At 38.9% G+C, this 16,269-nt stretch overlaps 1 protein-coding gene across 1 annotated transcript in view; it reads left to right on the top strand.

Moving 5' to 3' along the window:
* Positions 1 to 16,269, top strand: part of LOC110023091 — a 77,664-nt gene that overhangs the window by 48,996 nt on the left and 12,399 nt on the right. The window contains 5 exon segments of the mRNA XM_020722319.1: positions 2,729 to 2,862; positions 3,242 to 3,308; positions 10,856 to 10,918; positions 11,001 to 11,239; positions 11,330 to 11,459. Of these exon segments, the coding sequence (XP_020577978.1) occupies positions 2,729 to 2,862; positions 3,242 to 3,308; positions 10,856 to 10,918; positions 11,001 to 11,239; positions 11,330 to 11,459 (633 nt within the window).

Genomic DNA, 16,269 nt, shown 5'->3' with positions numbered 1-16,269 from the left:
AGAGGAGTGCCGTGAGAAGATAGTCGCGACCGAGATTGACAAGGAGAGCTGTGGATCATGGATCTAGGGCACGGACGCGAGAGAGAGGAGCCGAGTTGCGCTCGAGCGAATGGAGGGTTTTTAATCGGGTTTAAGCGAATGAGTTAGGTTATAATATAATTATAATTTAAGGATATTTATATAAAAAATATTTAATATTTTGAAAAATAAAATTTTAATTTGTGTTTTATTTGCGTGTCGTGACATATCAAATATGAATGTCCTTTCTGGGTATTTTCGACATTCCGGACGCGCTGGCGAAGTCTGATTTTTCGTCGGAGGTTATCCGGAGAAGTTCGCATTTTCACCTATCCTCTGGGCTTAATGGAAGTCCGATTTCATGCAATTTTGTGAATTTTGTGCATTTGGTGTGTGTATGTGACAAAAAAAGTCGTGACAATGTTTTTCTAAGGCTTGAAGTCCTATTAGGAACTTTTCCCTCAAGTCTTTGCAAAATAGCCTATAACCGCTCGTTCATAAGACGACGGTCTTGTACCAAAAATACTAGACATCAAAGGAAAATAAGAAGTGACTAGAATTTCTAAAAGGGTGGGTCTTAATTCTAGTTTTCTAAGATGATCAATAAGAACTCTTAGAGCTAGATCCTAAGACCTTAAGGAAAAAGAAATGACCTAAAAAATGAGGTCAACAACGGACTGTGTTGATGTATCCATAACGTCAATTTTAGCCATAAATGATACCTATATTGTTTGGGTCTCACATGTGAATTATTGACACAAATTTCAAGACATTTAAAAAAAAAAACTAAAATGATTTCCCATCACTTGCTTTAGTCAACACACCCCCTACCTTATGCTGCCAATTCCTCGCCCGTATCTTCCACATGCGAAGCAGCCCCTTACCCAAAATGATATCCTTTTCCTTGTTTCCTCCCCCCCCCCCTTTTCCAGCAGCCCCTCCAACTCCTCTTGCACTGCTTGCTGTAAAACCTCCAATCCCTCTTGCCATGAGCTCTCCTCAAGAAAGCCCAGCCTTGAGATCCATCCTGACTTGGAAATCTGCCTGTAGAATGTAGGGGTTGCTTGGAATTGTGGTCTCTCCACTTCTGAAACTAGAGACTGCACCCCCAGTCTTTAGTAAGCTGGTAGGAACTGACGCTGTATCTCCCGCTTCATCATCAGATTCTCTTGTTCTCCCCTTCGACTCTCCCAATTACAGTCGAAGGTTATCTTCCATTGGATATCATCTTCAATGTCCGTGAGCCTCCGTTGAAGTTGGTGGATCTCTCGCCGTGTCTCGCTCCTGGGTAGGATGGGGCATGCATTTCCTTGGTGGTATGGCTAGGGTTTAGGACTGAGAGGTGAAAAGGGTTAAAATAACTGGTTTAAGGTTGCTGATTTTGAAAATCAGCACGGGGGAATTAAGGTTAGGGATATGTGGTAGTGGAAAGGATATTTGGTGGTAGGAAATAAATTCTTTGTTTTTTGGTGGAGGCTTGGTTTGGGGCTGCTGCTAGGAAATCCCAGGATGAGACTACGGTTGGGCTAGCTCTGATACCAAATGATACCGGACTTAACCCAAACCACGATAGAATATAAAAATATTATTGCTGATATTCCACGATTACAACAAAAACTCGTCACAATAGGAAAGGAATGACAAACAAACACAAATGAGGATGAAGATCAGAGTGGTCGTGCTGCGGTCGAGGGGAGTTGTGGTTATGAAAGGCTATAGGAGAAAAGGGGCAGCGGGCTGGTTACCAGAGAGATTGGGGTCAAATAGGTTTGAAGGGTGGGGAGCAGGCTGCTAGGTAGCAGCAAGGAGACTTGCGTCGGCTGTTTGGAATCCCTGCAGGTGCAGATGATAAGATTGCTTGTGGGTGTAGATTGGTTACGGGATTGCTGGGTAGTGGGTTGAGGCTTACGGGATGGCTGCATGGTGGAGGGGGATTAACGGGATGGTTGTGTAGTGGATAAGGGTTACGGGATTGCTGGGTAGTGGGGAGAGGGTTACGGGATAGCTGCAGGTTGGAGAGGAATTAACGGTAGGGCTGTGTGGTGGATAAGGGTTACGGGATGTGTTGTTTTGTGGGGAGAGGGTTACAGGATGGCTGCAGGGTGGAGAGGGATTAATGAGAATACGGTAAAGCAGGTTGTGAGGATAACCATCACCTCAGAGCGAGATATAACCGGAGCATCACTTGTCATCGCATATAGTCGTGGAAAGTGGAAATAAAATGCCGACGGCTGTCCTTGACAGAAATTTGAAATCAAACTCACAAAGCATAAACCTAATTCAGCAAGAACACATATAAGTAGAGATGGAATAGAGGGGAAATGAAAATAGAAAGGGGAAATAATTCCTGCCCAATGAAAAGAGAGAGAAGGGTCTGGTCCAGCTTCGTGCTGGGCTGGTTCAGCCCCCTAGCCCTGCGTCATTGCATTTGGCAACCTTTTTTTGAAAAGCCTTTATTTAATCAATGACTCTTTTCTGTCTCGACGCCAACTTCAAGAGCATTTTATAGCTTTCTTCATTTAAACAACATCAATGAGCAGCTGTTCAAGTTCAATGCATTTTTGTTAGTTATTTCGTTTTACCTAAAAAAGTAATTCCATATGATGTTTTTTGTGAAACTGCCGAAACCGTTTTTTTCGTTGTTATCTTGTAAATATTTGCATAATAGGTTGTTGTGCGTTTACTTATATTGCGTTGAACCTTCCTCCAGATGAAGAGGAAAGATGTTGACATCCGGCATGTTTATGATGCTCGTGCACTGAGGGTTGTTGTTGGCGACAGAAATGGAACTTTACATGGACCTGCTGTCAAGTGCTGCTATAGCGTTCTTGACATTGTACATAGGTGATTCCTATTTCTGCTCAACGCCTTAAATGTTACGCTCATGCAACTTTGATCCATGTTGCAGTAATTTACTCATTTACTTTCCAAGAATGCCTTTGATAAATTGCTATTTAGTTAGAATTCTCTCCCTCTCGTATTGTGGCTCTTGGTATATTGCTCTGCTTCACTGGTGCTCTTGCTCTCACTTTGTAGATCTCAAAACTACCCCTGTTCACTTTATACGATTTGTGGGTTTTTCTGGCTTTATTATAAGATATAGACATTCTGGAATGCCCTAGAAATGGCTGAACTTCATTAGTAATATCTGATTTTAGCTTGAGACAAAGTAGAATTATTAGTTGCATATGTACATGATCATGAATATTGACTGGTTTTATAGGCTCTGGACTCCAATTGATGGGGAGTTTGATGACTACATTGTAAACCCCAAGCCCAGTGGATATCAGGTAGTTCCTTCAAAACTATCAATTTCAGTCTAGCTTGATTATTTATTTGGATTTTTCTTGCCAATATCTTTTTCCTTTTAATTCCAATGTGATTCGTAATTTTATCATAATCAAACATGTTTTCAATGAATGGCTTGACATTTATAATTAATGATAAATTCAGAAAATTGAATTACTGATTTGCGTGTGGGCCAAATAACCAAGGAGCCTGAGAGGAATAATACTTTGTAGAAGGCATACTTTGATAAGAAAAATTGTATTTTTTATTATTTAATAGAAGGGGTGACATGGGGCTCCCTCGGGGGCTAAACCGGTTCGGCCTCCTAATCGGATTTAACCAGGGGGAGACTAGGGGTCGGCCGGTCCATATTATGGGCTAGGGTTTCAGCCCAAGGGGAGGGGCCTCCCCCTCCTAATTTTCTTCTATATATTTTTGATATTTTCTATTTTAGAGCCATTTTTTGTGAGATTTTTTTTTTCTGGACAGCCACCGGCATCCCTTTTCCCCTTTTTAGGGTTGTATTCGACGGTGAGAAGGTGATTTGGCTGTAACTCGTCCAAGGTGTTGTGTATCTTCCCATATACTTCTTGCTGCCCTCTCCCTTCAGCCCTGTCTACCAACAAATGACCAACGCCCTTCCATCCTTTAGGTGGCAGCTGTTAACCTGTTTTTGTTTTCCTTGCTACCGCTGACCCTTTACACTCCTCTCTTATGACCACCACACTTCCTACCTGTTTCCAACCACCGCCACCATCCCTCCCTCCTTTCTGCCCGCAGCAGCTTCTCTCCTTTCTGCTATACCCGCAACGCCCGCCTCCTTTCTGCTACGACCCAAAACCCCATGCAAACCCCCTGACCAATCGGCTTCCATAGACCCATCCCTAACCCTCCTAATCCTAACGCCACCCTCTTCTTTCCTACCTACCATTATCCCAATCTCACTTGCACTATCTACCTGCCAGCTTGCCACCACCCATCCCCCTCGCCATCGCCTTAGGGCGTCTTCTTACATTTGTTATCATTTATTTCTTTTTTTGAGTCGTTCTCGTCGTAAACGCTTTCCAGCTCCTGGATTGGCCGGTCCAAGCAAGAGGGAGAGCCGACTGGCTCCCTTCTTTGTATTTGGCGTCTCCTTTCGGTCTCGGGCTCTATTCTAATTATCTAAGGCATATATATTTTTAATTCTCGTGTTTTAAGTTTTCAGTTTTTGTGATTATTTTGTTGGGACAGCCTTTGGTATCTCAAAGTCTTCCCTTCTAGGGTTGTATCCAATGGTGAGTGGTGCTCCGACTGTTTCTTGTTTCGAGGTGGTGATTATTCTCGACTTCCCCTTCCACCCAATCTTCCCTCTGCTGCCACCATCCTTCCCTGCTGCAACCGTCGAACATCCCTTCCTGATCGTTTTTCTGCAAATTCACTTTCTGTTACCTTTCTGAACCCACCTCCCTCACCGCCGCAGTCTTCTCAACCACTTTTACCACCCTCTGCCGCTACCTATTTGCTGTTCAGTCCTCCCACTTGCTGTTTCCAACAATCCACAGTCGTCCTTACCACCATCTGTCGCTGCATCCCTCTTCCTTGCTTCATCCCTCTTCCTTGCTGTTTCTAAAAATCCATACCACTTCCATCCGTCCTTACCACCCTCTGCCAACGCTGATCTGCTATCCAGTCCCCCCCTTGTTGTTTCCGTTAACACACAACCTTTCGAGCCCCGTACTCGCTGTTGCTCCCCATCCACCCATTCCATCCACCTGCCACTATTTCTGGACCACCTAGCCAACCTCCACCTCCTAAAAATCAAACCCTAGTGTGAGTTTGTTTTGTGTTATTATTATTTCCCATTTCTTGAGAGGTGTGCATGTTTGCATTAAAATAAAATAAAAAAATACGAAAGAGAGCTATAAAGCTACACAAAAAAGGAAGCAGCGTGGTGGGCATCTTCTTCCATCACACTAAAAAATTGTAGTCACAATTGTGAGCCTCCCAAAAGAAAGACCTATCCAAAGCACACCGGGCATAAAAATGTGCCGCTTTATTACATTCCTTGTGTATTGAAAAGAGAAGAACCTGTCGAATCCTAGAGAGCAAAGCAAGCTTAGCCCCCTTGTTGTGGTCACGGCTTCACACCTCTTCACGCTTTCACGAAGCGCAGCCATAACCGTTCTGTTGTCGCCTTCTATGATGATCCCCTTGTTTCGAACATCCAATCCATCATGATGCTTCCCATAAAAATGAACACATCAAGCTCCACCATTGAACAGTCCCAATGGAGAAAGGGCTTGCCACAAGGATAACCCTTCCCAACTTATGCTGAACAACAACACCAATACCAGCTTGAGCATTAGGAAGCATAGCGCTATCAAAATTGGCTTTAAGCCAGCCTAGAAAGAAGTTGGGGGGGGTGGGTGGGGAAGCATCCCATTGCTCCTTGCCGCCAAAAGTCTTGAAGTGTGACTGCACAGAAATAGTATTGGCTGCCATGATAGTTAGTGTTCCAAAAAGACGGCCATGCTTCATAGAATTGCGAGCCCGCCAACGCTGATACACCAGTCCGAAATAAGTTCTGCCACCTGCCGACTCATCCCGTGGGAGTTCAGCCTCTTTGTACACATACTTTGCAAATCAGCTAAAAAAAGGATGTGGAAGTCCCACTTGCGCAACACATCTGTAACTTCTCGGACAACCTTGCAGCCCACGGTAACATGATCCAGGTCTTCAACTTCATCTCAGCCCCATGGGCAAAGAAAATCCTCCCCAATGCCACGCCTAGGAAGCCAAAAATTCATAGGTATGGCGTCCTGGAGCACCCGCCACCAGAAGAATGCCTCACGAGGATGCTATCTGAGCTTTCAAACCCAGCATTCAGTTGATGTCTCACTATCGAATGATTGTTTATAAGATAAAGCAGTAATAGATTGCCCTGGAAAGCAGGTAAAAGAAAAGGCCTGTCAACTTGGTCCTCCCTCAGTTGCTGAACTTGCTTGATGGTATTAATAAGCTCAGGCCCAAAGTAAAGGCCCATTACATTGTCATTCAATTGGTTATCCATAATCAGCGAATCCACCTGAAGCCCATCGGGCATATACGGATTGATATATTTAGGCCATTTGGAGCATGGGAGATTGAGGATCCTGCGATCATTCAGAATATCAATTTTGTCTCCTGTCCCAACCTCCCAATGAATGACAGTTCTGAGAGCAGCAGCCCCACTTGTAATTATTTTCCAATTAGTAGAGTCCTTCTGATTTCCACCTTGACGCCATATATTTTGGCCATATTTTTCAACTAAGCCGCTAAAAGGAAAAACAGTGGGCGTCACTAACAATACCCGGGTCAGCCGAGCCCTTAAAGGGCCTTTCCTATCAGTATCTTTCGGTTGGCATAGTTTCTTCCGGGCTATATAGTAAAGGCCCCTCCTGTTCGGGCCTTTATCCCATAAAAAGGAACGACATGCTTTTTTCCATGTTCTCCAAAATCGAGCTGGGTGGGTCAGAATGAGTAAGCAAGAAGGATGTCGAGGACAATGAAAAGACTGGTTGATAAGTGTAGATCCGCCCTCAAGGGGCAAATAACGATTACCCTAACCTTGAAGCTTACCATTAATCTTATGCACAAAATCAGAAAAATCAGCCGCATTGAGTTTTCTCATTGCAAGTTTGATTCCAAGATAATCAATTTCCTCAACCCTTCTAAAATGGAGGAATCTAGAAATGTGGATTTTCCACCACATAGCCGCTTTTCTGCTAGAAAGGATAGAAGATTTGATAACATTAACCTTTTGTCTCATCCATGCACAATAGTGCTTGATGATAGTTTGGCCGGTTCATAGACACTACTATAGAGGCTTCAACAAAGATAAATATGTCATCCGCATACATGAGATGTGAAATCTTAGTGCTGCCCGACACCATCTCAACTCCCAAATGCTCTTCCTGAAGACTCAGAGCCCTTGACAAAAGTTCGGAATGTAAAATGAAGAGGTAAGGGGAAAGCGGGCACCTCCTGCCGAAGCCGCATTTAGCCTCAATTCATGGCATACGCTGCACATTAACAAGAATGGCAAGTCGCGACGGGCAAACACAATGAAGCACCCATCTAATAAACAAAGACGAGAACCAAACTTCTTCCCATTTCAGTGTGTGTTTGGTTGTAACCGCCTATTTGGACTTTTCAATAATAATATTTATTTTTCTATTGTTGTTTGAGTTAACTCTAGTATTAGAAAGTAACAAATTATTATTCGCCGAGTGAGCATACACACTTTAAAGATCCCACACATCATTGTGAATTTAATGAAATGATCTTAATGATTTTTAAGGTTTTGGACAATGTGAAACACAGTGTTGTTTTGCGTAAGGACAAATTTCATACTAAAGGAAGATTGATTTTTATTGTAGAATTGATTTGGGAGTAATTATTTTAATAACTAAAAAACTAGGGTCGCAAATCTATGGCCACCATGTTATTTGTTGACTAAAAACAAGAGTTATAAAACTCTTTATTAGGATTTGTTCCCTCATCAACCAATCATCCTACTTGGCGCTAGTTCCTAAAGTTTTCAGTTGGAAGCATAAAATATAACATATCAATTGTGACTGAGAGTTAATCTACTAATCGATAAAAAGGGTACGTGATAAATTTGAGATATGAGGATTATTATGAAGAGTTATTAAGGAAGAAATTTGAATTGAACCTATCACAACTAAATCTGAGGCCAATTTGCATCTTTTTTTATATTGCCAATAGAAGTTGTGTACGAAGAACATAGATAAAAGCAACTTATCATGAGATCTGTTGCTCTAGAATCAATGATAGAGGAGTCGTGATGCTCAAATTTTAATGCGTCAAAAGTAATTTTATTACCATGTGTCAAAGAATAGAAAGGAGTGGAGGGAAATTATGGGCGCTTAAAACATTTTGCTGGTGTTCTATTTCTTTCTTTGTGAATGGAGATGTTTTTGAGCTGATGAATGTTTCGTAAAAAATTCAGTATTGGTTTGAAATGCCTCCTCATGAGGTTCTTTTTGAAGTTTGCTAGCTTTTCTTGAATATTCTAACAAGTCTCTTTTGTATACCATAAATTTTTTCTCAATTTTCTCACCGTAATTATTTTATTCTATCTACTTTATCATTTAATCCCAAAAACAATAGAGTAGAATTTCAATGTCGCGATGTGCGTTTTTTGTTGTCTTATTGATACCTTCTTTTTACATTCTGATACCGGAGTTAACCTCAAACAACAATAAGCAAACAATATTATAACTGGAAAAGCCAATCGACAGTACAACGACACACTGCAAGGAAATAACAAAAATCGACCCAACACTCCTCAACTAGGGCTGTAAGTCAAAGGTAAAGGCGGCAGTTATGCGGGAGAGAAGGGCGATGGTTTGCTGTTGTTGGAAGGCAGCAAGTCGGAAGGGGTACTACGGTGGAGTTGCAACAAGTAGTTACAATGGGAGGAGGTGGGATGTTTCAGGTTGGAAGATGGGGGTGTCAGGGAAGCGGTAGTGGTGACTGTCCTGGGCGGCTGTAGTGAGAAAAGGGGGCTGTGGCAGCGAAGGAGTGAATGTGGGGCAAGGAGAGTCGGAAATAATAACTATCATAGGATGAGTTACATTGATAGCACCTTTTTGCCTTTGGAAAGAGCTCTCGAATGGGGAAACCGGATGCCAACGGCTGTCTTGACAGAAAACTGAATCAAATATTGAACCTTAAAACACAAAAAACAAACTTATATACTTGTAAATAGCTAGGAGAGGCGGGATTCCCTCCTATTATGACGGCAACCCTAATTCCTAGGTCTGGCCGGCACCCTTTCTTTCCAGCAGAATTGGTTCAGTTGCTCCAAACTGGTTAAGCCAGAAGAGACCCCTGTGCCACCTTCTTTCTGCTGACCTCAGAAAATACTTCACGAATGGATGGGAGAGATTTTTAAATTTAGGATTCTTACCTTTATATAGATTATAGTTTATTTTTCTTGCTAAAAACATGTAAACACAGTGATTCTCCTCCCTATTTTCTGAACCTTGCATAATAATTCGAGTTCTTTCATACATCTTCATAACATGGACCTAAAATTTTCCATATGTCACCAAGTCATTTTAATATATTTGACTACTTTCGTTCATTGTTTAGATTGCTAAAACCTTGATTTTAGATCAAAGAATTTAGGTGTTTTCTAAATTTGAATAGGTTTCACGCACAACATCCCTAACATCCTTTATTGATAGAAGGAACATTTAGCAATATTTTGCTCCGTCAAAATTTTCAGGCATCTCCATGTCATAAACGTTGGTTCATTGGAGGCTATCTTCTTACTTCGCCATTTAAGTTATCTAAATACTCTCTTCCATTGCTTGTTTGAGACCACACCAAATATTGTTTATCATTCAGTCTGTTAAGGATTCATGTAGTGGGATATAGGCTTCTTCTTGTTTTTGTTGTTGTTGTATTGAGTTTGTTAAGAGCTATTTTGAGGGAGTAGTTTGAGATTTTGTAATCAGGAATTATCATGGTAGGTAAGTTATTTATGTTCATATTTGTAACGTGAGGTAAATTGCTGTTGCCTGTCATAAAAAATATTATTCCCGCCACCCACATCATCAGTTTTTGCTAGAATGGTGGTTTTCATATGATGCCCAAACCGATTTATGCTGTCTTGAAACCTTATGCATTTCCTTCAGAATGCTGAGCCCAATAATGGGCATGGAGGAAAATGTATTTTTTTGGGTTTATTATAGTTAGGAATAACAATGCAATGCTCATAGGATACTTTGTATCTTTACACATTTAATTTCTATCGTAACTAATCAAAACAAATAAGATAAAAGTTTGAAATTCAAATAAAAAAAAAGATCGTAATTAACTGTGACAATTTATTTCCTTCTAGTGAAGCTGTTCACATGCAATGAACACTTTATTTTCTCCTAATCCAGTTAGCCCCCCTTGGATCCTACTCATCCTTATATTTTCCACAGTTTATACTATTATTAATCTTTCTAAACATCCGAAATTTTATTTTATAGATGAACCTGATCATTTAGTTTATTTAATTTTTCCCTGTTGAAGTTTATTTCCTACTCATCCTACCGGACCTTATATTTTTTAGAGTTTAAATTATTATTAATCTTTCTAAATATCAACAATTTTATTTTATTGATGAACTTGATCATGCAGTTTATCTAGTTTTTTCCTGGTGAATTTTATTTTTCCATGAAAAAATTCTCTGATTAGATGCCCACGCTCCCTATCTTTTTTGAAGTATTTGTTTTATCTGATGTCCAATGTTGCATCGTCTCTTTATTAGTATCTGTTGGTTTTAACATTTTAGGAAGGCAATGGAAACTCAAAAGTAAATGCTGCCAATCTTACTACATTTATTTGAGATATTTGAATTAAATAAACTGAGGAATGTTAATTTTACTTTAAAAGGACAACTTAAATCCAAGCCAAATTCCAAAATCAAGGGTGCATTCTAATGTTTCAAAGTTGCCTAAACTTTTGATTTAAATCCTAACAAATGTGGTTAGTGTAATCCTTGCAGTCTCTTCATACTGCAATGCTAGGTCCTGATAGCTCACCAATAGAAGTCCAAATAAGGACACAGGTACAACATTTATTTGTTCATTAATAATCTACAAAATAAATTACACAATAAATGGCAATGCACATTGATATTTCATTTCCAGCGGATGCACAAGTATGCAGAATCTGGACATGCGGCCCATTGGTTATATAAGGAGAATAAAGTTGAAAATGCAGATACCATACATGATTCTAAAACTCAAACATCATCCTGCCAAACAGCGTGTTTAGAAGATGAAGGTTATACTCAAGAGGATGCTCATCAGAAATATGGCTTTTTAAAAGTGGGGCATCCGGTCTTGAGGATAGAAGGCAGTCAATTGCTTGCTGCAGTTATCATTAGGTTAGTTAAAATTTTGACCGAGAAGCATAAAATATGTTACTAGAAATCTTTTTTTTTTTAATATTACTTTCGCTTTGGCCCTTTGTGCAGGGTTGATAAAGGCGGAAGAGAGCTTTTGGTTGCTGTGAGTTTTGACCTTGAAGCATCTCAAGCTGTTGCTGAGAGGAGATTTTCTTTCCAGCTAAAACGTTGGGAAGCTTATGCAAAGTTATATAAAAAGGTAAATTGTAAATCCTATTTATGTAGCATTTCTTTCCCACCCAGAAGTCCGCAAGATGGGAGTTTATTACTGTTTAGGCAACGATTGAAGAGCAGATTTTGGCAACAATTTCTAGAGCCTTTATCAACCGGACTATTTGATAGCTATTTGTTTAGCAGTTAATTATAATTGAATGTTGGAAACATCCCGCGCCAACTTTATACAACAATGGTAAAGATTTGAAGAGTCATGAGAATCAGTCAATGTGCTTTTTGACATTCTAGGTGAAATTGTTACCATGTTGACTGGAACGTTAACACTAGCTGTAGATCCCGCTGGTCAACTTTCTAGTCCAAACTCCAAACTGTTAACGGATTGAACTGTTTATCATTCTCGTAGTAGAAGCCCAAAGTTGCCATAGATATTCGAACTATGTCAAAAAATGGCATAGTTTTTTAGACATGCATGTATAATGCTTTCCAGCTATTTTATATTCAGCTAATAGTTGTTTATCTATGTTCCATGTAATAACTGAAATTAGAAAAATAAATAAATAAATAAATAAATAAATCGAATCGGCATTGTGGGTTAAACATCGCTATGATTAGGCTTAAGAGTCGGAGGGAGTTCAATTGAGAGTCTATCCTTCATTTTAGAAACTGGGAGAGTAAGAGTTCAAGAAAGATAAAGTATGGAGTCTTGCTAGCCGTTTGGTCGAGGAGAAAGACAACAAGAGGAAGGAGAAGGAAGAAGAAAGAGGAAGAAAATGAAGCTTGTGTTTCTTTTCTTGCGTGGGATTCGACCTCGTGCCTAGCCATGCAAAGCAGGAGGCACTCTGCTTGCGGGTTTGAGTGGAGGATTCGAAGCATCTTACTATGTGTGCGACACCACTGTCGAGCCGAGGAAGGCTTGTCGCTCCGATCCCTAGCCGAAGGAATGAATTGAGGTAGGAGAAGGAAGGAGGAGGAGATTGTTGTGCGTGATGCTACCGTGCGTAGCTTCCATGCGAATGAGTGAGGGAAGAGGATTCGTGCCTTATCGAAGGAGTTTATAGCTCGCATGCGTGGGTTATAAGATTGAGCAAGGTATAGCTAAGAGTAGTATTTAAGTTATCGAATCATGCAAATTTTATTAAAAAATATTATGGTGTTAAATAAAGTTTTATGAATTTAAAACAGGTATTGTAATTGAAAGGTTTTTTGTGTGAAGGAGAGGGAGACTGCTTGTGTGCGTGCCGGTAAGGGTAGCCAACCGAAATTGTTTGAAGGTTAGGATTAAGTTTAAATTCAGATTTAATTAATTTAAATAAATGTTATAAGTATTAATGTTAGTTTCTATTAACTTATTTCAGGATCATAGTTATAAAATCTTGAATTTGAGGGAGTAAGGTGACACAAACTTCCTGTTTGAAGGAAAAGGAAGAATCACAGGTGTAAATTGGAAAACCGGAGCTTTTATAAGGTAAGCTAGGTTTATTTTCTTAAATTTTTAAATTGTAATTATGTTAGGATTATTGTATAATTAATAAAAAATTGTTATGTGTAATTTAATAAATTATTAATAGTGGATTTTATTATTTGATGATTGGATGTGACAAGTCGAAAACTTTTTACTTTGCTTGATTTGGAGATTTTAATTGTTGATTTCACTCAAGGAGGAGAAGTTTAAAGTTAGAACTTTTAATGTGTTGTATATGTTTAGAATAGTTCATTAATTAAAATGATATTATATGTTAATATTAAGTTGTGCTAAAATAGGAAATTTTTAGATCGAGAAGCATTTGAGATTGAAGGGAGGAGAAGAAATTTCAGCATGACAGGTAAGTGTTTGAATTGTAAATTAATTATAATCAAATAAATAATGATTTAAGTATTAAAATAAGTTTTATTGCTAAATAATGTTAAAAGTTTGAGATGGAAAATATTTGGATCTGAAAACAAGAAGAATTAGCAACATTAATTAGATTTTGGCAATTCAAGTTATTAAACTGGAGGATTATCACGAGTATAATGGTGAAAGGCTTGAGGTGAGAGTTATATTTCTAAATTTTAGTAATTTTTTTTATTTCAAAATATATGTTTGATTTCTTGTTTGCTCTAATTTAGTTAGATTTAAATTATAATAGTTTTTTCATATTAGTAGACAAAAATATCCATAATAGGAAAGATATGCATGATAAATAGTTGCATATTAGAGTAAGTATGCTTCTTAAATATTATTACGTAAGAGTCTAGTTTAGGAAGATATTAGATTTTTGCATGATCCTTATGTTTTGGTAGAGATATACATATTAGTTTTTTGCGTGATCACATATATATATTTCACATTATTTCCTAGCCTTTATAATTTTAGTAAATATGCATATATCAATTTATTTCATGATTTATAGATCTTATAAGTTTGCATTTATTCATGAGAAAATAAAGATAAAATTTTTCATAAGAAAAAAATGTATATTATGAAGAATGAAATAATTTATATATTACTTGTACGTGCATGTTAAAAGGAGTTCACCTCCTAATGGTACAGAGAAAGGATGTCAGTGTACCCGCGTGTGTAGATGTTTTCCTAATACTCCATACAATTGTGATGTTGAGATCACTAACAGCTATACCGACGAGATAATATCGTCAGGGACGAGTTAGGACTTTTCTACCTTAAACATTTGCGTTGTTTAGATCACTAACCGTTATGCCGATGTGATAAAATTGGTCAGGGGTGTGTTAGGTTATGTTTTAATTATGCTCTTAAGATAGAAGAATATAAAATACAAGTAAAGTTAATGTTATGACATATTAGGAGTTCAAATTATTTTTATTGAATGAATGTCATGAATACATTTGATGGTTATATGATTTTCTAAAATGAAATATGAAAGATTATCGTGCATATTATCTCTTTTTCTTAAATCACTGTAGTTTAGAAGTGTGATTGTTCTTGGATTTTTATTAGATAATTCATTACGTTATTTTAACATTTTTTTAGGGTTTAAACTTTTAAATAAAATGAATAGAAGAGGGGCTAATATATACAGGAGGGAATAACAACAGGAAATGTAAACGTTTACTTGTTAATTAAATTACTTTTTTTAGTGGCTCTTTCAAGGATGTTTGAATATTAAACTATCAATTATAGAAATAAAAAAAAATAGAGAATTTATTTTTATTGTCTGACCGTTCGTTCTTGCCTTGGTCAATTCGAAGTCCCAGGCCGGGTTGCGACATTCCCCATTATGTCTGAAAAGTTAGAAAAGCATGGTGTACTCTAATCAAGAAAGTTCATAGATAACTGTATGATTCTTAAGGTCATAAATTGCAATTTAAGCTTTGCTTAGCTCTAGTGATGGTGCATCAATTGAGGGACTTTATAAATCCTCCTTGTATTCTTCAGTTTTGTGTGGATGGGTACCTGATTTTGTTTCCAATGGTTGAGAGTGCATGGAATGATAAAATAAGGATAATCATAGGGAATTTTCTGAGTATATTGGGTAGGATGGTAGCAAATTTTAGCGAGTGGTAATTTAAAAGTAATATTCATCTAGTATAAAATTAAGATTTATATTCTCAGATTTGATAAGTCTTATGATTAACAGTCAATATTCTCTCAGCCTAAGGTCCCATTTGGGGCAGTTTATAAATGCATTTGGCATTTTGAAAACGCTGAAAGGGCGTTTGTTTCATGTGTTTGGGCTGATTATCCGGATCAACTGTTTGAATTCGTTTATTAAACGAGGCCGCGGGATCGACTTGCAGCCTGCACTCTTCACTTTGCTTTTTACTCCTGTTTCTTTATGTTGATCTGTCTCCTCGCTCGACCTCTATTTTGCCCTTTGTAACTCCTCACTCGCTTCTCTCCCTTGGTTGCTCCTATGTTGCGATTAGCAATGCCTTTCACCCCTTCCTCCTCCCTCTGACCTCTAGTTACTGTGCTCTGTAAGCAATTTTGATGGAATGCTTTTCTATATGCAATTTGTGATAATTTTTTTATGGAATGGTCATCTCTATGCAGCTTTCCGATGAATTGGCTTTGCGGAATTTTTTTATTTTTGGATAATTTGGACAATGAGTGAAAATGAATTGGGGTGAATGAGATTGTATCTTGTGGCTTTGCACGATTCTCCATTGCGATTGGCTGTCTTTGTTACTGTGTTGCTATGATTGCTTTGGGTGGTGGCTGTGTTTAGTTTGCGGGCATCTATATGGTGGTTGTATTTGACTGTGGGTGTGGGTGTGTGTGTGTGTGTGGATGTATATGGTGGTTGTATTTGACTACGGGCTTAAAATTTTCATGCCTAGCATACAATTATGATGTATTTGGCTGTGGGTGTGTGTGTGTGTGTGGCTGTGTGTGGTTGGCTTTGGGCGCTCTATGTTGTGGTTTGTGTTGTGTTGGGCTTTTTGTGTGGGGCTTGGTTGGGTGATGTTTGTGTTGTGTTTAGGGTGTATGTGTGGGTGTGGGTGTGGGTGTGGGTGTGGGTGTGGGTGTGGGTGTGGGTGTGGGTGTGGGGTGGGGCTTGGTTGGGTGATGATTCTATTGGGGTTGTGTGTGCTATGTGTTGTGTTGGCCTTGGGTGGTGGTAGTGTGGTTTGTGAGCATCTATATGGTGGTTGTATTTGGCTTTGGGTGTGTGTTGGTTTATATGGTGGTTTTTTTTGGCTGTGGGCTTCAAATTTACATGTATAGCATACAATTCCGATGTATTTGGCTATGGGTATATGTGTGGTTGGCCTTAGGTGCTCTTTGTTGTGGTTTGTGTTGTGTTTGGTTGTTTGTGTGGGGCTTGGTTGGGTTGTGGCTGTGTTGGGTTTAGGGTGTGTGTGGCTGTGTGTTG

This window comes from Phalaenopsis equestris, unplaced genomic scaffold (assembly GCF_001263595.1).
Source record: "Phalaenopsis equestris unplaced genomic scaffold, ASM126359v1 Scaffold000210, whole genome shotgun sequence".
NCBI lineage: Eukaryota > Viridiplantae > Streptophyta > Magnoliopsida > Asparagales > Orchidaceae > Phalaenopsis > Phalaenopsis equestris.
Note: the sequence above shows the minus strand (reverse complement) of the source record. Positions and strands in the feature narration are given on the sequence as shown.